General features: G+C 51.6%; 2 protein-coding genes and 1 long non-coding RNA gene across 5 annotated transcripts in view; 2 read left to right on the top strand and 1 right to left on the bottom strand.

The window, feature by feature from the left end:
* OSCP1 (organic solute carrier partner 1) overlaps positions 1-3,399 on the top strand; it is a 27,840-nt gene extending 24,441 nt beyond the window's left edge. For both annotated transcript variants that reach the window (XM_077753124.1, XM_077753123.1), the window contains 3 exons: positions 1,389-1,528; positions 2,748-2,811; positions 3,052-3,399. In XM_077753124.1, coding sequence (XP_077609250.1) covers positions 1,389-1,528; positions 2,748-2,811; positions 3,052-3,168 — 321 coding nt within the window. In that variant the 3' untranslated portion in view covers positions 3,169-3,399. The remainder of the gene's footprint in view (positions 1-1,388; positions 1,529-2,747; positions 2,812-3,051) is intronic.
* The window catches only part of LOC144222604 (uncharacterized), a 13,969-nt gene extending 1,961 nt beyond the window's left edge, over positions 1-12,008 (bottom strand). The window contains exon 1 of the long non-coding RNA XR_013332441.1: positions 11,766-12,008. This is a non-coding gene — a long non-coding RNA (uncharacterized LOC144222604). The remainder of the gene's footprint in view (positions 1-11,765) is intronic.
* Positions 12,009-12,159: 151 nt separating this feature from the next.
* Positions 12,160-14,859, top strand: LSM10 (LSM10, U7 small nuclear RNA associated). 2 transcript variants are annotated; one of them, XM_077753126.1, is made up of 2 exons: positions 12,160-12,438; positions 14,050-14,859. In XM_077753126.1, the coding sequence occupies exons 1-2, from the start codon at positions 12,198-12,200 to the stop codon at positions 14,442-14,444; spliced, it is 636 nt and encodes a 211-aa protein (XP_077609252.1). In that variant the 5' UTR covers positions 12,160-12,197; the 3' UTR covers positions 14,445-14,859. The 2 variants fall into 2 exon arrangements, with proteins under 2 accessions (XP_077609252.1, XP_077609253.1); XM_077753127.1 differs by having other exon boundaries at positions 12,274-12,568.
* Positions 14,860-20,301: the final 5,442 nt, after the last annotated feature.

The following is a 20,301-nucleotide window of genomic DNA, read 5'->3' as shown; positions in this document are numbered from 1 at the left end:
CACCCCCCCCCCCCCCCCATTCATCTTCAGAGCTCATTTCTAGACACAAAACTCGGGATGGGGAGAAGGGTGGAAACTCTAGACTTCAAAGCCAGCCAGTGTTTCCCTCGTTGTTTACAGTCTTCTCAATTCAGCCTTACAAGTACAAAGGTTTTTAATTGTAGTTTCTCATGAAGACTTCCAGTGATCTGACTAATTAGGTAATTTCAGGCTTGGCTCAGCCACCATAATTAAGCTGGAGCCACACACCAGGACACGTGAAACAGCATTGTACCAGTGCCACTCGGTCTGTGGTTGCTGAGTCTAGCACACGTGTATTCTGGTTGTTAAACCGGCCCTTTGCAGGGCTGCCCTACATAAGGATGTGGTAGCTCATCAAAATGGGGTTTTAGATTCCGTGAGTGCCATCTTTATAAATTTCCACAGAATTAGCTGCTTGCGAGCTATAGGACAAATCTTGAAATAGTCATGTGGCAAACGTTTATCAGATGACTTCTATGGGCTGGGAACCCAGGGACACAAAGCTGGCTTAGAAGGAGAAATGGGTATACAGACCAAGGTGTCAGTATCAGCAAAGGCACCAAGGGACAGGAGAGCATAGCGGTATTTGGGGGAAGCAGGAAGGCGGCATCTCTCCCACGTGGCTAGATCATAACGTAATTGAGGCAGGTGGCCAGAGAGTCGCCTGTACCAGGACACTGGGGCCTGATTCCAAAGAGGCTTAAGCAATTTGGACTTTGTCGTTTAGGCGAGAGGCAGAGGGGGTTTATCTCAAGCGAGGGGGAGTCTACTTGAGATGACAGGCTGGTGGCGGAGCGACAATAGAAAGACAGAGTAGCAGAAGAGGCAGAGCAGGGGCTAGAAGAGGCAGAGCTGGGCTAGAGGAACACGGTTGGAAGGAGGGGTGAGGGTTGAGTGCGGCCAGACAGCTAAGGGAGGGAACGGATCCCGGGTGTGTTCACCACCATCACCACCTGAGGGCAGTGTGGTAGCTCGTATGGAAGGAGTGCCCTTGGACTTGGAGCTTTCGCTGAGGTTCCTTGTAAATGCAAGGGAACTAGATTGACGGAAGAGGAGGCAGTGTTCTTCCTCAGCAAGGAGGAAGGTCGTCTGAGGAGAAGGGGAATCCCTGGGGGCCCTCCACTCATCTTGAAAGTGTGAGAATCCCTGGTTTGCTGCCTTGCTAAGGGTCCTTCTGCTTCTGATGTGGACTATTTCTGTTTTGGTTAAGCCTGTTTTCTATGCTTTATTTGGACACATTTCTTCCCCCGATCATTTAAAGAGTTATTGTTTTGCCTCGTTCCATAACACCGCCCTGGGTCTCTGGGGTCTCAGCAGGAAATGCAATCACCTTCATGTGGCTAAAAATCATGAAATTGTTTCTGCAGGAAAGCATTGCTCCAAACCCTCTTGCTAAAGAAGAGCTGAATTTCTTGGCCAGGCTGATGGGAGGGATGGAGATTAAGAAACCCAGTGGCCCCGAGCCAGGATTCCGGTTGAATCTCTTCACCACTGATGAAGAGGAGGAGTACGTTTTAAACCTGTTTCTTACAAGACATATATAAAAATCCTAAGTGTGATAAGAACCCAAAAATGACCATTATAAACCAGTGACACTTAAAATATAGATGTAAAGGTCATAGAGGAACACCCAGCAAATTCAATAACCTAGTTAAAGAAGAATCCACCAGGGGCACCTGGACGGTTCAGTCAGTGAAGCATCTGACTCTTGATCTAGTAGGCTCAGGTCACAATCTCGCAGTTCATGAGACTGAGATCTCCACTCAGGTCATGGTCTCATGGCTTAGGAGATCGAGCCTACATCGAGCTCTCCGGTGACGGCACGGAGAGAGTATTCTGTCTCTCCCTCTCTCTCTGCCTCTCCTCTGCTCTCTCTCTCTCTCTCTCAAAATAGGTAAAAAAAATTTTAAAAAAACTTTCAAAAAAAGAAGAAGAATCCACCAGTATTAAATAGCCTCAATCTTCTGGATTCATTCAAGAAATAGTTCTAATGTCTTACATAGCAAAGCGTAGCTGGACAAGAAGTATTGGAAGTCAAGATAATCATAGTAAGAAAAATCTGTTAAGAAACCAGAGGGAAGCCAGACCATAATGCTTTTGGGATCCAGCAGTCTCCTTCAAAACCAGTAGGGAGAGGGACCGACCCAGATTTATACAAAGCTTTACAGTTTGTAGAGCTCGTGTGCATCGTTATCTCATGTGATCCTCCTTGCAACCAAATATTTGGGGTGGGAGTTGCCCCCTATTGTCACTGAACTAACTTCTTCTGGGCACTTCTGCGTGAGAGTCACTCTGGTGAGTGCTGGGGACACAGAGATGGAGGGTAAGACCGAGAGCCTGGCCCCAGGAGCACGTAGGGTAGGGGAGAATGCACACAGACACAAGTTAGTTCAGTGCTGAGTCATAAATGGAGGGCGTAGTGATTGACTTTGCACCAGCAGATGACGGGAGTTGGCATCTGGGCTTGGCCTTGGAGTTTGCCAAGCAGAGGAAGGGGAAAACCATTCTGGCCAAGTTCGGCACATGCAGAGGCACGGAGATATACAAGGACTTGACTTTCTGGAGTGTAGGGTGCACTGCCTGGGGACAGGGAGGGCAGAAAGCTGAAGGGAAAGGGCAGAAGGTGAGGCAGAAAAACTCAGCTTCCAAGTTATCAAGTGCCAGTGTGCCATGCTGGCAGGGAGAAAGCCCTAACCTTTGGCCCCTTTCTCTACTCTCTCATGCAGACAGGCAGCGCTAACCAGGCCAGAAGAGTTAGCCTACGAAGTGATCAACATACAAGCTACTCAGGTATGTGCGGGCGATTGCACAAGCCAACCGTTAGTCCCCTCTTCACCTCCTAATGACCTTGAACTCCACTGGCCCTCCCTTCTCTCTAATCAGCATGTGTCTAGAGTCCCTAGTCTGACAGTCAGGGGACGAACTGACCTGTGACACGGTGACGGGATGAAAGTTAAACATCGAGGGCACAGAGAGGCGGTCGTGCTGACACAGCCCCTTCACTGCCTTCCCCTCGCATTTCTCCAACAGGACCAGCAAAGGAACGAAGAGCTGGCTCGCATCCTGGGGGAGCTGGAGGTCACGGACCAGCCGAGGCAGAGCGCCAGCAAGGGGGAGGACTTGCTTGCCATGATGGATGAGCTATAGCTGTGGTGGCCGGGGACCCTTGGCCCCCTGTGGGGCTGGCTCCCCTGACAAGGACGCAGGGACGCCCTAGGGAGCAACACGATGCCGCTAGTTTTCTCCGGAGCGAGCAGGTGCCTCCGTTCCTGTCTGTGTTGTAACGAGCTACGCAAGTCTCCCTCAAGGAGCACAGTGTCCGGAAGGCACATGCATACCCACGTTCTCACCAAAATACATTCTGGCTTTTAAATTGGACCTTCTCCATTTTCTTCCGGTTTTATGGCAACCACCTAAAGCATCCTGAGCCATAGGTTCAAGCCCCAGAGTCGGGAAGGGGGTGCGCCTGTTGCTGCTCTCAGTTGCCGCTTTTCCTGTGGACGCCTGTGGCTCACAGGCACCTGGGAATTGTCCCGAAACCTCACAGCATCCTGGGATGTACTCTGCCTCGTAAGTGACTTTGAAGTAGGTGGGAAAGGCCGTTGGGGCCTGGTTGAGACAGCCCTCCTCTGCCTGGCGCCCCAGGAACTAGGACCTCAGAGGCAGAGTAAGTAAGGTCGGGACAGGGAACACGCAGCTGGGCCCGACGCACAGCCTGTGGGTGTCTGTCGTTCTTTGTACATCTCACTGTCCATGTGCAGTGTGGGCGTGTCCTGTATGGAAGTGTGTCCCAAGGAGATAGTTTGCTTGGTATGTACTCTTCACCCCCAGAGTCTTCCTCAGCCACTTAGTGTCCTTGCCTTGTAGAAGCCCCTAGCATGACATGCTGTGACATCCATCTCCGCTTCACTATCCGTGGCCGGGCAGAGCCTTAAGTGAGTGGAATACGTGGGAGGCACACGTGGTGTGCCACTTTCCCTTTCGTGTACCAGAAGAGTTACTTCCCTTGGCGGGATGCCAAGTCTAATTAAGATCCATGTAAAATATCTCAGGCCAGGGCAGCTCTAATTGCTCCAAGGAAGGAGCATTAGCCCTCTACCATAGCCTCATCCTGGACTGAGCAACTGGCAGGCTCAGGGCCGGCCAGCGTCCAGAGGTCAAGGTCCATTCAGTTCCATGGAAGAGATTCCTAGAATGGCAGAAGGCAGGAGAGAAACGGAGCTGAGCCGGTCACTGCCTGAGATCGAGCCAGTCACGGGGACCCCTCGGGCTGCGCATCACATGGCAAGAGTGGAGGCAGACATAGTTCTGAAATGTGAGGGGCAGGGAAGCCATCCTGAGCCTAAGGCATAGCACTTGGATACAGAAAGAGAAATCACCAAATGGACTTAAGCTGCTTCTTACCAATGAAAGTTATACTTCCTTACCTGCAGAAACCCCCAGAAGGTCTCTCAGGGAGGAGAAGCAGATCATGCTGCAAGCCACTTGTTACAGCTTACAAAGAGCCCTCTGTTGGGGATGCCTGGGTGGCTCAGTCAGTTAAGCATCTGACTTCGGCTCAGGTCATGATCTTGCAGTTCGTGGGTTCAAGCCCCGCATCAGGCTCTGTGCTGACAGCTCAGAGCCTGGAGTCTGCTTCAGATTCTGTGTTTCCCTCTCTCTCCGACCCTCACCTGCTCATGCTGTCTCTCTCTCTCTCAGAAATAAATAAAACATTAAAAAAAAATTTTTTAACAAAAAAAAAAAGAGCCCTCTGTTTTAGCCTCTTTTAAGCACTCTAGCCACCAGCTGGGGTGGCCTGAAGGGGTGACAGATGAAGGGGAAAGCTCCTTCCTGTTCTGGGCCAGGCTCCCACGGCACTGCCACAAACCCAGACTCCACTGCGCACTCCGGGCCTGTCCTGGGGTCACCAGCTGCTGACACGTGGCCTATCACAAAGCCATGCGGGTGATTTCAGACATGTCTGCTCCCTCCATAAATAAACAAGATACAGATCTCCGGCAGGGCAGCCTTGTGATGAGGCAACCCTTGCGTTGCATGTCTCTAGACTTGCACAGCTACTGAGAAAAACCAGTTCGCTTGCATGATGGTTGAGGACTTGCCGAGGAAGCAGGGGAGGCAGGAAGAGGCAAAGGAAACAGAAGACAGACTGACGGGGCGGGCCTGTGGACTGGGCGCTAGCGATCCGTCAGTGTTCACTTAAGCCAGGCCCCGTGCCTGCGGGCGTCCGTCCTAACAATGTTCCGTGCGCCTCGGCGGAAGGCGCGCCCTGGTCAGAGTCAGGACACTGCGCTGTGGCCCCAAACTCACCATGACCTCTGGGGCACTCACTCTCACCGAGCCCTGGTTCCCTAATCTGGAAGAAAAAGAAAGAACTGGTTCGCTGGTTTCAAGCCAACCCACCCAGATGAGGGGCTGGGTTTACAGACTCCTAGGCCCTTCCCCAGGCGGAAGCTGAGAACTGGTATCTAGGGATCTATATGTACGCCACCCCCGCCACCCCCAACTCCATGCTTTGGGGGTAGATCTGGCTCTGACTGACCTCTTCTCAGCTGAGCTTTGGCCTGGTCCACTCCTGTTCATATAGTGTCAGAATGCCCTACAGATTAGTAATGCAAAGTTCTAGAACCATCTTCTGAACAAAAGGTCTTTAATGGCTCCCAGAAGATAGATGTAAGAAGTAACAGTGAAGGGGGCAAAAAAGGGTGGGAAAGAGCATTTAGCTCTCAGTTCTAAGAGGAAAGTCACCTCATGTAGTCCATGTGAGTACCTAACAATTCTTAAAGGTAAACTCACTTTTTCCAACCCCAGCATGGTACCCAGATCCTGGAGATCCCCAGGTCTAAACAAGGTCACGTTCCTGCATCCACTTGCACCTGGTTTGTCGCCGGTTTACAACCAGGAGAGAGGCCAACTTGAGCCACGTGAAACCACAGAAAGAGACATGCAAATTTTACCTATTTACCATAGCGCCTAATCATTAAGACCCACATTAAAAATCTGAAAATGAAGACCACCTTTACTTACCCCTCAGTCTCTTTGTATTATGTCCCAGGCAACTCCTCTCGGATGCCAAATTCCTGGACAGCTGACTGTAAAGGGGGCCATGGCGAGGGGTTACCGGGGATTGGACTGAGGAAACCCCGACGCAGTTGGATCTTTCCAGTGTAGCTTTGTGATTGTGTGAAGTGAATTCTCAGATCATGACTCACCCCTTTCAAATGGGAATTTCAAAATGCATTCCAGGGGCCCATGGATGGTTGATAATCTGGATTATTGAACATTTTAACACTCTCCCCCACACACATGCACATTCTTTTTGTTTCTGGCCTGCGGTGCCTCTGCTGACAAAAATAACATTACCTTCTCTGTCAGTTCCCCAAACTACACAAAACCCTAATTGCATGAGGCCTGAAGCATACAGCTGGCCCAGCCGCAGATGAGCCAGGGGCGGACCCTGGACCCCTAAACCCTGGACGTGAACATTTGCCTCAGATCACTCTGCTCTCCTTTCTCTTTACAAAACTCTCTAACTTCCTTTGGAAATGGTGGGGCTATTGTTTTCTCCGGTTTTCAAGGGGGAAGTCGTGGTGTTAGCCCAGGACCTTTGACACGGGTCTTCTGAATGTCCCAAAGACCTCTGGACTTCTGTGACAACGACTTCCTGTGCCTTCCCTCATCTCTTGTCCCCACTTCAGCATGTCTTCCATCCGTGCCCTTCCTCCCCTCAGTCACACGCAGCCTTCTTTCTGCACCTCTGACACGGGTCCGAGGGGCTGCCGAGGACGCACTCCAAACCCAACTGCTCCCACCCCAGCCTGGACCTCTGCTTCTCCAGGGAGGCCTAGTCCCTCTCAGGGGCCGGCACTCCAGGCTTCCTGGCCGACGCCCCTCCTCTCCTTCCTGCTCGTTCCAGTCACCACACACACCCCTTCTCCCTTCTCCCCTTCTCCAGACTCTGCCCACTCTGCGGGGTGCAATGGCCCTCTCCTCCCCGTGGCGTTTGGAAGGCTCCTGGCCCTGCTAAGCTCCATTTGCTTCCTAAATTTCTCTCCCCCTTTGGCTTCAGGGGCTCACATCCTACTTTCTGACCACACTTCCCGTCTCTCCCCCAGCGGCTCCTGATTGAGGACTGCCCGGCATGATACAGATGTGGCTGTGGGCATTTTTCAAAGTCTGTCGAAATGGCCAGGTCAATTGCCAGCCGACCCCAATTTCACCCTCAGTCTCTCTCCCCATCCCTCACTCTCCTCTCATCTCCCCCCTCCCCTTCCCCCCAGACCACAGGCTTTCCTGCGCCCCGCAGCACCCAGTCTTCATTCTTCTGCCAAGTGTTTGCCTCACTTTCTTTCCGAGAGTCCCAAATCTCTGTGACCCCCGTCCTCGCCTCGGCTGCGGGTTCACTTTCCCTGAGATCTTCCACATCACCTCACAACTCAGTATCCAACACTGACGTCATCTTCACTTATTTGGTACATTTACTTCACTTTGTTGTTGTTCTTTTTAATGTTTATCTATTTTTTGAGAGAGAGAGAGAGAGACAGAGTCCAAGCAGGGGAGAGGCAGAGAGAGAGGGAGACACAGAATCCGAAACAGGCTCCAGGCTCTGAGCTGTCAGCACGGAGCCCAACACGGGGCTCAAACCCATGAGCTGTGAGATCATGACCTGAGCCGAAGTTAGATGCTCAAACAACTGAGACCACTGAGGCGCCCCATATTTATTTCACTTTCAAAAGGCATAAAGAAACTTCTAAAATTAAATATAATACAGAATAGGACGGTTTTCCATAGAAAAGAACTAGAAGCCATGGGTAGAAGTTACCAAAAACATCTGACAATGGAGTCCAACGCCTGGCAGCAAAATGAGCCCCTAATCACTGGTGCATCTTCTGAGCACCATAGAGGGAGTTGAGGGTACTGGGTGCTGAGTTGGAGCAGGTGGCCTGGGAACTGCCCTCTTGGGATCCTGTGATTCTCTGACGGTTGGAAACCGAACCGTTAACAGCTCATCTAAAGGGAACACAGGAATTCAAGGCTCCTGAGATGAACTCAATTCAAGTGGGCCCAGTACTAGTCTAAGTTTTGGGTTGCAAAAACTTGAAACCAATTCTGGCTACTTAAGTAGAAAAGGAACCTACTTGCAGGGCTCCAGGACCTCATAATTCTCAGGAAGGCTGGAGATCCAGGAGCAAACGGCCAGGAACCAAGAGAGGGCAGGCAGCCTAGGAAAGGACTCTGGCACCGGCAGCAACCCCAGAAATGAGGCCTGGATGCCGACACCAGGATGGAGCCTAAATAGTCCGTGCTGGTTTATGTCACTTGCTCCAGATTTAGAGCCTGATAACACCTGAGTTTAGGTCACAAGCCCATGCCATAGCCAACAAAGATCAGAGACTATATCTGGCCCTTAAGTCATCTGTACTGGGAAGCCAAACCCCACTCAGAATGCATAGCATGTCTGATTTCCTCAACTGTGGGGAAAGGAGCTTAGTGGCTGAGTAGCCAAAAAATGAGATATTTCCCACAGGGTCATTCTACCATCTCTCTAGATAACCAGAGTTAAAATGGAAATCATAGAGGGTTACCTGTCTGGCTCAGTTGGAAAAGCATGGGACTCTTGATCTCAGGGTCATGAGGTTGAGCCCCACACTGGGCGTAGAGATTACTAAAAAAATAGACTTAAAAATTTTTTTTAGTCATTGATTCCTCCTCCTCCCACCCATACTCCAGATCTAATCAGCCTCCAGGGAGTCTGATTAGCTCGGTTCAGTCTTTAACATGCAGCCCTTCTTTCCATTCCAACTGCCGCTGTCTTCATTCAGATCCCTATCACCTTCTCCCCACATTCATAAAGCTGGTGTTCCTCATGTAACTGTGGTTTGTAGTGTGAAGCATTGGGCCTCCTCAGGCCTTCTCCCTGTCTCCACACCCAGGAGACTAGTAGGAGCGGAAGTAAGATTTACATAAATAGGGGCGCCTGGGTGGCTCAGCTGGTTGAGCATCCAACTTCGGCTCAGGTCATGATCTCACGGTTTGTGAGTTCAAGCCCTGCATCAGACTCTCTGCTGACAGCCCAGAGCCTGGAGCCTGCTTCATATTCTGTGTCTCCTTCTCTCTCTCTGACCCTCTTAGACTCGCCTGTGCATGCGCGTGTGTGCTCTCTCTCTCTCGAAAATAAACATTTAAAAAAAAATTTTAACACTTACATAAATAAATATGGCAAGTCTGCATACAAGCAAACATACAGCGAGCAATATGCTTTAGGGAGTAGAGGTGAGACAGCATCCCCAAACAGGGTTATCAGTGAAGACTTGAGAAAGATACAGCACTTGAACCAGACTTTGAAGAAGGGATTGGACTTAACATCCAAAGATAAACAAGAGAGGAACCCAGGCAGATGGAGCAGGATAGCAAAGGAAGAAGCAAGAGTTCAGGGCTTGTCTGAGTTGTTGAGTGGCCAGGTCTAACCAGAGAGGACGACAGTGGGCCTCAAGTTTTAGTGTGCGTTGTCAGATGAGCGGATTCCCGAGCTCCACTTCTTTTATTTTCTTTTTTAATTTCTTTAATGTTTTATTTATTTCTGAGAGAGAGAGACAGCGTGAGCAGGGGAGGGTCAGAGAGAGTGGGAGATACAGAGTCGGAAGCAGGCTCCAGACTCTGCGCTAGTGGTCAGCACAGAGCCTGATGCGGGGTTCGAACCCACGAACCGTGTGATCATGACCTGAGCTGAAGTCGGATGTCCTGAGCTCCACTTCTGATTCTGTGAAACAAAGCATTCCATGAAGGCAAGGTGTTCCCATACCACCCTTTAAGAAACACTGGTTGGAGTTTGAGTAGAGAACCTGAAAGAAGTCCAGCTGGAAGGTGAGTTGACATCAAGTCAGTAACAGTACTGGAACCTTCATTCTGCTAATCAAAAGTTTTCCCAGTAGGCAGATATCATAACTGTACTCTGAATCTGTTTGCAAAGATCATGAGACACGCAGACCAGGAAGATGGTTTTTTTATAATGAATCAAATGAGAGAAAGAGGGTCTCAAACAGGCAGTCAGGATAAAAAGACAAGTGAAGGGTGGGAGTCACGCTTCCAAGAATTTGCAGGGCTCAGTGACTGATAGGTGTAAGGAATCGAAAAATGATCAGAGTGATCATATGTATTCGAGGCGAGTGAATGGCTGAAACCTGGTGGTAGCAACCACAGGAATCGAAAAATTCAGAGCAACACCTGCTTTGGGGAGGACTTGAGAAATTGGTCTTGCAGACACGATGAGTTTCAAGTACCACTAAGACACGGGGGCATGAGCAAGAGACAGCTGGAAAATGGAGTTTCGTAGTGCAGTCTGTGCCTGTGACCCAGACAAGAGACTCAGCACACAGCAGTAGACAGAATGGATAGATGTGTCCACGTGGAGAGCGGGGCTGGGAATACAGCCCCAGAGAAAGCACACATGTTAGAAAGCAGGAGAATGAAATGGGGCTTAAAGGGAGCAAGAGAGATGGGAGAAGAAACAAACCAGAAATCCATAAAACCAAATGATACAATGTCCCAGGGGAGAAAAAATACCCAGGAGGCATTGGACAACATAGTCAAGCACTAAGAAGCATCACGAAAGTAAGGACTAAGGAGAGAAAGTTTATCCTTCTAAACAAGGAGACTATCAGTGACCCCTGCCAAGAAGTCAGTGGAGTCTTGGAAGCAGAAGCCAAATCACAGTAAGTTGAGTGAGGGAATGACAGCCCTCAGGACAGAGTAGTGAGTCTCAAACTTTTTGAAGTATGACACTGAAATAAAATTGTAATATTAATCCATTGTAAAATAACAATAATAGACCCATTAACATCTTTTTGTATAAAAATGACTGTGTTCTTGGGGGGGGGGGCTAGGTGGCTCAGTCGCTTAAGCATCAGACTCTTGATTTCAGCTCAGGTCATGTTCTCGCGGTGCGTGAGATCAAGCCCCACATCAGGTTCTGTGCTTCCAGAGCACAGAGCCTGTTTAAGATTCTCTCTCTCCCTTTCTCTCTCAAAAATAAATTCACTAATTAAAAACAATTTGTAACTATATTTTCCAAGAGAAAAAGTTTGATAGAAGAGTCACATTGTGCTGTGTTCTTGCAAATCTCTTTACTGCCTGTCATAACAGACGTCAGATTTTCATACGTGCTTCTGCATTCAGTCCCTTGCAATACATTGTTTTGCTTGAAGCACATGCAGAAAGTCCCGCCTCAGCAAGATAGGAAGTTGGACAAAGGACTACACTTGGAGAATCACGGATGCAGAGGCCTCCTTGAGAAGTTCCTTGTGTGGAAGGTTAGAAGAACCAAGAGCAGCTTGCATGGAGGAGAAAGGCGGTTCCTAGTTTTAGGACGAGGGAGAACAACTATGATCCTGGGGAGAAGGGGAAGGCTCCTGGGGGAGCTGGAGATCAATGAATCACAGAGTGAAGGACTGAAACAAGCCCAGCCCCAGGGAGCCGAGTGCTCTCACATACCAATGAAGGTCAATTCTCTGACATGGACATCCTTTTTTTCTAATGGGGAAATTAAGGCTTTTACCAAGTGACCTCTGAAAAACGTAAATCAGATCATGTCCCCCCACTCTGATACCCCATCACTGCACTTCTAGAAATACATGAGGAAACTGGGGGACAAAAAGGAAAGCTAACTTGTGGCAAGTCAGGGAGATTTGAAGCCAGGCACTGCCGCCGGAGTCTGCACTCCTAACCAGGAAATCCAAACCCCTTACCTTGGCTTACAGAGCCTTAGGTGCTCTTGCCTTCGTCTCCCACCTGTGGCATAGCACTCTCCTGTCTTACTGGCTTTTCCGTTTTTCCAAACTGGCGAGCGGCATTTCCCCCAGGTCCTTTGCACAAACCGCTCCCTCTAATTGAAGTGCTCCTCTCCTAGTTTTCACAGGGTTGGCTTCTTGTCATTGATCCCAGCTCAAACGTCACCTTCTCAGGACACACCCCTGACCATCCGATAAGAAGCCACCCGGTCACAATCACGTCACCCTATTTTAATTTTCTTTAGGGCTCTTAGAATTTTCTTGTTTGTTTTGTTATGGACGCCCGCCCTCAAGTAGTTTAAGGGTTTCCAGATCTGGGAGCTTGTCTCCTTAGCCACCGCTGTGTGTCCGGAGCCTGGGAGGCAGCCTGAATGAACGTGTGTTGAAACAATGAATGACTCCCCCGGAGTCGCCCGGGCGCGAGAGCGCCGCCCGCCAGGCATGCTGGGGATTGTAGTTCTGGGCGCCCCCGCAGTGGCGTGGGCCGGCGCAGGCCGCGCTTTCTATACCCCGGGAGGCAGCCGGCCTGTTGCATGGCGTCTCAGTCCCGCCGCAGGAGGGAGGCGGCCCCGCCGGGCGCTCGCTAGCCTCGTTGGCGAAGCCGACCGGGAAGCGGAAGGAGTCCGGCGCGGTGGGTCCCGGACCCCGGGGCGGAGCGCGGGGGCGCCCGGAACCCCGGACAGCGGCGGGGAGCGGGGGAAGCGCTTCCTTCGCGATTTGCCGAGTAGAGCCCATCTTCCCACGCCCACCCCCACTGCCTCGTGAGTAAAGGGTCTTCCCCGTCCCCGTTTTCCCGATGGGCCAACAGGCTTGACGAAGCTAAGCGGCTTGCTCGCGGTCGCCGTCCCGGGAAGTAGCGAAACCCGTCCTAGAGCCCAGGACTGCCTCGTTGCAGTCACCGGGCAGCCCTGACCCTCGTTTGGGCGCATTCTGGTGAAGCCTGCGTGGGGGGTCGTTACACACCCCCGGCCCGGCGCCCCCGTCGGTGCTGCGGTCTGGCTTGCCACACTTGATGCCGCCCTGCACGGCCCGGCTCGGGTTTGAGTGAGGTCGTAAGCAGGAAAGGCCCCACCACCTTCCACTCAACGTCTGGAAAGGGGATAGATGAGACCGTCACGTTAGTACATCAGGGGGTGTTGAAAGCAAAGTACGTTCGGTGAGATTCTGTTAGCCTTGTTTAGCCTGTGGCTTCATAGATGTGGAAACAGGTTAAGAGACCTTAAGTAACTGCCCTGGGTTTACAGAGTTTGTAGGTGGAGTGAGGATTCCAACCTATTTTTCTCTGCCTCCAAAACCTACCTGTTTTGTCCGCTGCCATGTTGTCGTTGTTGTTTTTCAGTTTGCCTTAATTTCTACTTACATGGTGGCTGCATGGGGTAGACCAGTCATTCTGGGAGCACGAGCCCCAGACCAGCAACATCACTGTTAACTGAGAACATGTTAGAAATGAACATTCCTGGGCTCCACCTCAGACCTATTAAGTTTGTAACTGAGCGGGGGAGGGGGGGAGGGGGGGTCCAGCACTCTGTTTTAACATGTCCTCGGGTGATCCTGATACACACTCACATTTGAGAACATCTGGTGATTTGTGCAGGGGTCATGATAAAGTGCAGATTCTTTCCGCAGGTCTGGGGGCAGACCAGAGATTCTGCATATTCCTAATGCCTGTCTGGGTGATGCGGAAAGTACCGGCCCCCAGACCGTAGTTTGAGTGGCAAGGGTGTGAACCACATTTAGAGCAAGCCGTTCTCAAACTTGGATGCACATGAGCATTACTTGGGGAGCTTTTTGAAAAGAGGCTCCCTGGACCCCACCCCTGACCGAATGAATCAGAACCTCTTGGGTGTGGCAGCGGGTAAAAACTCACCAGGTGATTCTAACATAGAGCGAGAATTCAGAAGTACTGGCGTGGGGTGTGGAGTCAGGCAGCCAAAGAGTTGAACCTCCACTTATCCACTGTGTGACCTTAGGCAAGTCACGTAACGTCTTTTGGTCATATTTTCCGTATTTATAAAACGAGTGAGAGTAATTCTTGGCTTGCCCGGTAGCGGAAGGATTCTGTGAGATGTGTACCTAAAGCACATGGCCTCGAAGGGCCTTCCACAGACACAGAAGCCGGGGAGGGAGGCAGGCTCGGAGGAATCTGCGCGGGGAACTGCGTGCTAGGACCTAGTGGAGGGGAGCTGGCCACTGCGGCCCCTGACCTGCTACAGCTCCCATCCGTGTGCTCCTCCTCCCGCAGCCCCCAGCCTTCGGTGCGGAAGAATGGCAGTGAGCCACTCCGTGAAGGAGCGCACCATCTCTGAGAACAGCCTCATCATCCTGCTGCAGGGCCTCCAGGGCCAGGTGACCACGGTGGACCTGAGAGACGAGAGTGTGGCCCGCGGCCGCATCGACAATGTCGACGCTTTCATGAACATCCGCCTGGCCAACGTCACCTACACCGACCGCTGGGGGCATCAGGTCGAGCTGGATGACCTCTTCGTGACAGGCCGTAACGTCCGTTATGTCCACATCCCAGATGACGTGAACATCACAGCGACCATCGAGCAACAGCTGCAGGTCATCCACCGGGTGCGCAACTTCGGCGGCAAGGGCCAAGGGCGGCGGGAATTTCCCTCCAAGAAGTATAAATGAGCCCGCTTGTCTGCAAGACCCCAACCGCCACCCCGTCCCCACTCAAGTTCGTCCAGAGTTCTACTGAGCCAGCCACCGGCCGCCCCTCCCTGCCCGGAACCCAGAGAGAGAGCGGGGCCGTCCCAGAAACTGGTGTCTCTGACGGACACCCCTGTCACAGCTACCTTTCACAGGGTCCCATCTCCTAGACTCACCCTGGGGTCCTGTCTCTCTGTCTGTGGCCTTGGGGTAGAGGACATTGATCACCTTGTGATCATTTGCATCGGAATCTGATCTACTGATGTAGGGGATCTGCCAAGTAGTTTTCAGCCCTCTCCCAGTGAGAGTTACCAAGTGTACTTAGCCCGCGCCGCCCCTCACTGTTCCCATTTCCCACAGTTGTGTTTGCTTTCTCATAAAACTTGGATACAAACAAGTTGATGCCTCATGCTTCATCTGACGTGTGCTGGGCTCTATGTCGTCCTGCATAGCAGGGCAGTGACCTCACACTTGGCAGCCGATCGCGGTCCCCTGTCCCGCCATCAGCTCAGATTGAATTGGTATGGAGCGTAGGTGGGCATTGGGTTCTTTCCTTTTTTGAAGTTTCTCGGGTGATACTAACAAGCAGCAGATTTTGAGAATCGTAGGCGAGCCTTCAGTCTAGCCACGTGGAAAGTGGCTTTTCTGTTCAGATTGCCTGTTGAAGAGGCTGTTCGTCTCATTGCTCTTTCCTGAGGTAGAGCTTGAGGGAATCCTGGGCCCTCCCCTCAAGTATGGGCGCTCCGCCAACAGCAAGAAATCAGGTTCCAGTTCTGAGAGTTTTGGGGTCCTCAGGGAAGAAGGGATGCTCACGGATAGAACCCAGGTCTTTGTCATAGCTGCCCCGCAGCCACACCAGCATGGCCACGGACAAACAGCCATGTCAGTTAAAGCGGCTGTGTCCTCATCAGATGTCCACAGAGCAGCTGCCGTGTGCCAGGCCTTCTGCTGAGCACACATTGTTGAATAAGATTTTGTCCCTTCCAAAGAGGGGCTTACAGTCTAGTGGAGGAGGTGGTCCAGGACTGCGAGATGAAATCCAGCCTGAGAACTTGCTGCGCTAGAGTCCTGAGTAAGGCAGGGCCTTGGACTTTAAGATACTTTCATTTCTTGAGGGGCACTTTGAGAGGGGTGTTCACTGGGGCACTAGCAGCCCAAGGTCCCTGCATTCACACTCTCGCCCAATGTGAACCAAAGTGCCATCCTTGAGTGTTGTCCTTGGACCATTTCATCAGAACCAACCTGAATGTGTCTGGAAAAGCCAGTTTCCCCTTCCCCAGATGTGAACCAGAAACCAGAGGGCAGACACAGAAGGGAGGTCCTCACTGTGGAAATGGCTGTGTACTTGGGGCAAGCGGGCGGAGGGGGGGGCCACCCTGTCCCCTGTGCGGGGAGTCCCACAGAACTTCCATTCCAGATGTTTCCCACATGTCTGCAAATGTTTACAGACTTGAAGAGGGCTCATGCCAGGAGCGTAGCCTGGAGATGAAGGTGAGGTCCAGCTCTTTTAAGTGGTGTGCCAGGGGCCTGTGCATGCTCGGCAGAGCCAGGGGGAGCCCCCAGGCCGGAGAGAGAAGTGGTAAGGTCAGCAAGGACAGCTGAGAAGAGGGGCTCAGACCGAAGCACTCTGTCCTCCTTCCATAAGCATCATGCGCCAGCCCCCAATGGATCCTCTCGTCCCCAGGTGAGGCGCTGGAAGGATAGACCAGAAGGAGGGGGAAGCAGGCCCGCTGAGACACACTCGTGCTGAGCCCCTGGAGTAGAGTACAGTGAAGGCTTCAAACCCCAAGGATATGGGTCCTCCGGCGTCTGGTTTTGGATTGTTGAGGGGGGGGGGGCAGGAAGGCTGGGGAGCTCAGTGTGGCAAGGCGGAATTCCCTAACTGCCACACACCCTCCATGCCACAGGTATCGCTGGTGACGGTGCGAGCCACTGAGGGAACATCACGGTGGACAAGGGTCCTGCCCTCAGGAAGCTGACATTCCGGACAGCAAGACTGACAATAAAGAAAAAGAGTAAAAATTCTTGCAGTTGTCATGAAGGAACTAAACAGGGTACTTGAGAGAGAACACGGAGGTGGTTTTATTTTGGAAAGTGTGGTCTGAAGAAGCGAAATGTAAACCGAGAAGGAGACTGCCGTTTCAAGAGCCAAGGGAAGGCAGAGGACACCAGGGCGAAGGTCCTAGGTGGGAATGCTTGGCGCCTGGGGGCAATAACAGAGCACCGCTGTGACTGTCAGAGGGTGAGGGGCAGGTGAGGCTAGAGAAAGGGACAGGGCTGGGGCACGTGACACCAGGCCTTGTGGGTAACGAGTGTGGCCGGTTCCAGTTTCCCGTGTGTGAGAAGCAGAACTCGAATTCTTCCTAATTCAACTGAGTTCCTACTTCACCCCATTCAGCCAGAGTGGCAGACACTTAATTAAGCAGCCGATTCAAAGTTCTCCTCAGTTTCATTGGAACTGGATGAAAGTTAGGGCATTTCCTTTTAACGTGCCCAACATGGGAAAGGTGCTCTGGTTTGGTGCTCATCCAATCGCACTAACATCCACTGAGATGCCCTCATTTTCTCCTGGTCCTTTGTCATCAGCCCATTAAGGCTGCCACCAAGAATTGCCCCTCCCTGACCCAATGACCCCTTCAGGAGTAACCCATACCCCTCCCAGCATTTAGATTTTGATTCTACTTATCCCAGGCCATATTAGGTCCAGGAGATTCTCAGGCTCTGGGGTTAGATAGGCCCGGTTTGCCCAAATGCAGCACACAGCTGTTTCTTCAGACGGTTTGGTTATTTCCCGGCACTTGCCCAGGAAAAGAGCACAATTCTCCATGCTCCCCAGCCCCTGAGACCGAGCTGACACTGTGCAGCTCAAAGCTGAAGAGAAGCATGTCTCTTTTCAGGGAGCACCCTAAGCCTCAAGTCTCCCACATCCCCCTTGCTACAGTTTTCTAAATTTGTACGTGCACAGAAATTCTTTCCATTCCTCCCTGAAGGCTAGGCTTTTAGAATTCAGAAGCTAAAAATGAGTTCTGCGTTTTGTTGCATCCTTTGTTTCGTGAAGCCATGAAGGCAGAGTAACCTAATGATCTGCATAAGGAAAGAAAGGGACACCAAGGAAAAGATGAAGAACCTATTTCCAAATGTTATCTCCCCCTTGGATTTGGTGTTTTGCTGCTCATTGCCTCGGCCTTCATCCTTCAGTCAAGCATGCGCAACCACCAACATGGGGGGCCCAGCTGATGACTGAGACCCCAGGAATTCTGAGTGCTCACGTGGACTAGTGGGTCCCCATCTCACCCTGCCTTCTTGGAGAGAAGAGTCGGGGGGTGTCTATGTCATTCAGGGGAGGGGACTGCCAGGGTGGGCATATTGCTTGAAGTTCAGACCTCCCTGGGCCCATACGAGTGACAGGGCACCACTGGCTCTCAGCTGGATGGGACGTGAGGGAGAGACCCAGCTCACTGAGTTCCAGCCTGGCATCCTCAGCCACAGGGGCCCCGAGGCAGCAGGGGCCCCTTGAGCTCCTGTCAATGTTCCAGAAAGGACCCGGAGAAACAGCACATAGTATGTGAAGGGTGACCAAGCTGGTGTGCTCTCTGCTTCGGGCTGGAATTAGCCTGATCACTAGCCCTAGCAGCTGTAAAATGAGGTTATAATCAATAAAAAAAGGAAGAAGGGACTTGATGTCAGTTTATGGGAGACAAAATCTTATCAGATGTAAGGCTCCTGAGGGAAAATACTAAGAGAAGCTTTGACAGCAAGAAGATTGGGAACCAGTGATCCAATTCAACCCTGTCATCTTACAGTTGAGGAAACTGATGGAAGATGGCCATCATAAATAGCTACCACTTGCTGCCTGCCTGTGGGCCCAGGCCCAGGCCAGGGCCTGCAGGGGGCAGAGCCATAGTCTATTTGGTCCCCGGGACCCCCACCATCTAGCTCAGTGCTCTGAACATAGCAGGCACACCATAAATCTTCGAGGAATGGAAGAGTCCTCTCCTTTCATCATTATAACAGCCTTGGAGGTATATGTTAATAGCCTCATTTTACAGATGAGTCAACAGGCCCCCGAGAGGTTAAGTGACTTGCTCAAGATCGAAGAGCCAGTGACCCACACGATGGGGATTTGAACTCAAGCCTGTATGACTCACACTCCATGATTTTAACCACTACACCACACTGTTCTGTTTCCCACCTCCTGACATCACACCGATGGCAAAGATCAGCAGTATCTCCACTCACCTCAGTGGTGGTACCCACCGGTCGTCGCGCTGGCTGGCACTCAGAACTTGTCACACCCCGGCCTTGGGGCTTGGCCATGAGAAGCCAGAAGCCGGCAGTGAGTAGAGTTTGCCGGGTTACAGAAGCCTGAGGAAGCTCCTCAGGGTTGAAGGTTTCTTCCTCTCTTTCAGTGATAGTCAGATCTGCCTATACCTCATCAAGCAACCATCTCTGCTGTTGTGACAGGCATCACTTTGTTATGGCAGTACCATCTGCCAGTATGCCCAAAGTTGGAGAGCCAGCAGGCAGCAGGAGACTATGTCACCGTGTGTGTGTGTGTGTGTGTGTGTGTGTGTGTGTGTGTGAGCAGTCTCCTCATGTTGGTGGTGTCCTGAAATGAAATGCTTTTCATTTCCTCTGGCTGGCACCTTTCCTTTCTATTCATTACCTCTTCTCCTCTCTTTTTCTTCCTTCTCCTCCTCTTCTTTGTTAAAATCCTATATTTTGAAGCAGCTGAAAGTCTGGGGGGGGGCGTGGGGATGGTGGTGTCGGCTCCAAGTGATTCATCTAGCTGATAATTAGAGCTCTGGAAACCCCAAAACTCATTCCTGGCAGACTCAGNAGGGGGGGGGGGGGGGGGGGCGCCGTGGCCTGGCCTCTTGTATCTGACTCAGTTCCCAACGTTACAGAAGCCCTGTAACAGAAGTGAGTGTGACCACTCTTACTGGCCAGGTGCCGTGAGAAGCTGTTTCCATACTCACTGAATCTTCTCGGTGACCCCGTGAGCTGTAATCCCTGTTTTGACAGACCAGGAAGGTCGGGGAACTTAACGTGGAGTCACTCAGCTTGCGGGAGGTGCAGCAAGGACTCAAATCTATAACCTTTTTGGAATCTGCTGTATTTGGTTCCAATCACAGCCCTGCCACTATTAGCTGGACAGGTTACTTCCCCTCTCAGAGCTCTAGCTGCTGCATCTGTAAACAGACTCCCAATGTTGATTAACACAGCACATAACACAACAGTGGGAGCTGTCTTGATTCCTGCTGTCACTTAGCCCTATCAGCTTCGTGGGCACCAGGCATTCAGAGAGACAAAGAGACACACGAGAAGGCAGCCAGGCTCACTCCCACCGTCTCTCGTGCAGATGACAAATGCACATACATGTAAGCACCTGGCCCCACGCCCCTAAGAAAACCCAGCAGTGCACACAGGCTTGGACACACGTGCCCACACATGGATAGAGTGACCCAGGAGATAGCTGGAAAGACACCCAGGAGTTACACAGTCACATGCGGCCAGCACTCTGGCTCACATCTCTGAGACAAAGGAGTGGAGCCATAGTTGGTGCTCCTGCCACTGAGCCCTTCTAGCTGCTTCTGGGTGCCAGAGGAGGGAAGCCAGGCTCTCAGAGGGCCCCAGTGAGTCACCGGCCTGATGCAATCCCTTTAAAGGGCTCATCTGCTGGTGCAAGAAGCTGATTCATGGAGGGCGTGGTTGCTGGAGGAGGAGGAGAAAGGGACCGAAACTGCAGCAGGAGGGACTGAAGCTAGATAGCTGGAATCGTTAATAGGATCTCTTCACTGTAAACCTCCCCGGTCAAGACTCCAGAGATGTTCAGACT

The sequence above is a fragment of the Crocuta crocuta genome, unplaced genomic scaffold (genome assembly GCF_008692635.1).
Source record: "Crocuta crocuta isolate KB4526 unplaced genomic scaffold, BGI_CrCroc_1.0 scaffold303, whole genome shotgun sequence".
NCBI classification, from domain to species: Eukaryota; Metazoa; Chordata; class Mammalia; order Carnivora; family Hyaenidae; genus Crocuta; species Crocuta crocuta.
Note: the sequence above shows the minus strand (reverse complement) of the source record. Positions and strands in the feature narration are given on the sequence as shown.

Bases quoted from the DNA above. Each gene is read 5' to 3' on its own strand.
- LSM10 (XM_077753126.1), top strand. From the start codon at position 12,198: ATGAATGACTCCCCCGGAGTCGCCCGGGCGCGAGAGCGCCGCCCGCCA. The intron at 12,439-14,049 runs GTGGGTCCCGGA...CTCCTCCCGCAG, and splicing joins AGCGGAAGGAGTCCGGCGCG to CCCCCAGCCTTCGGTGCGGA.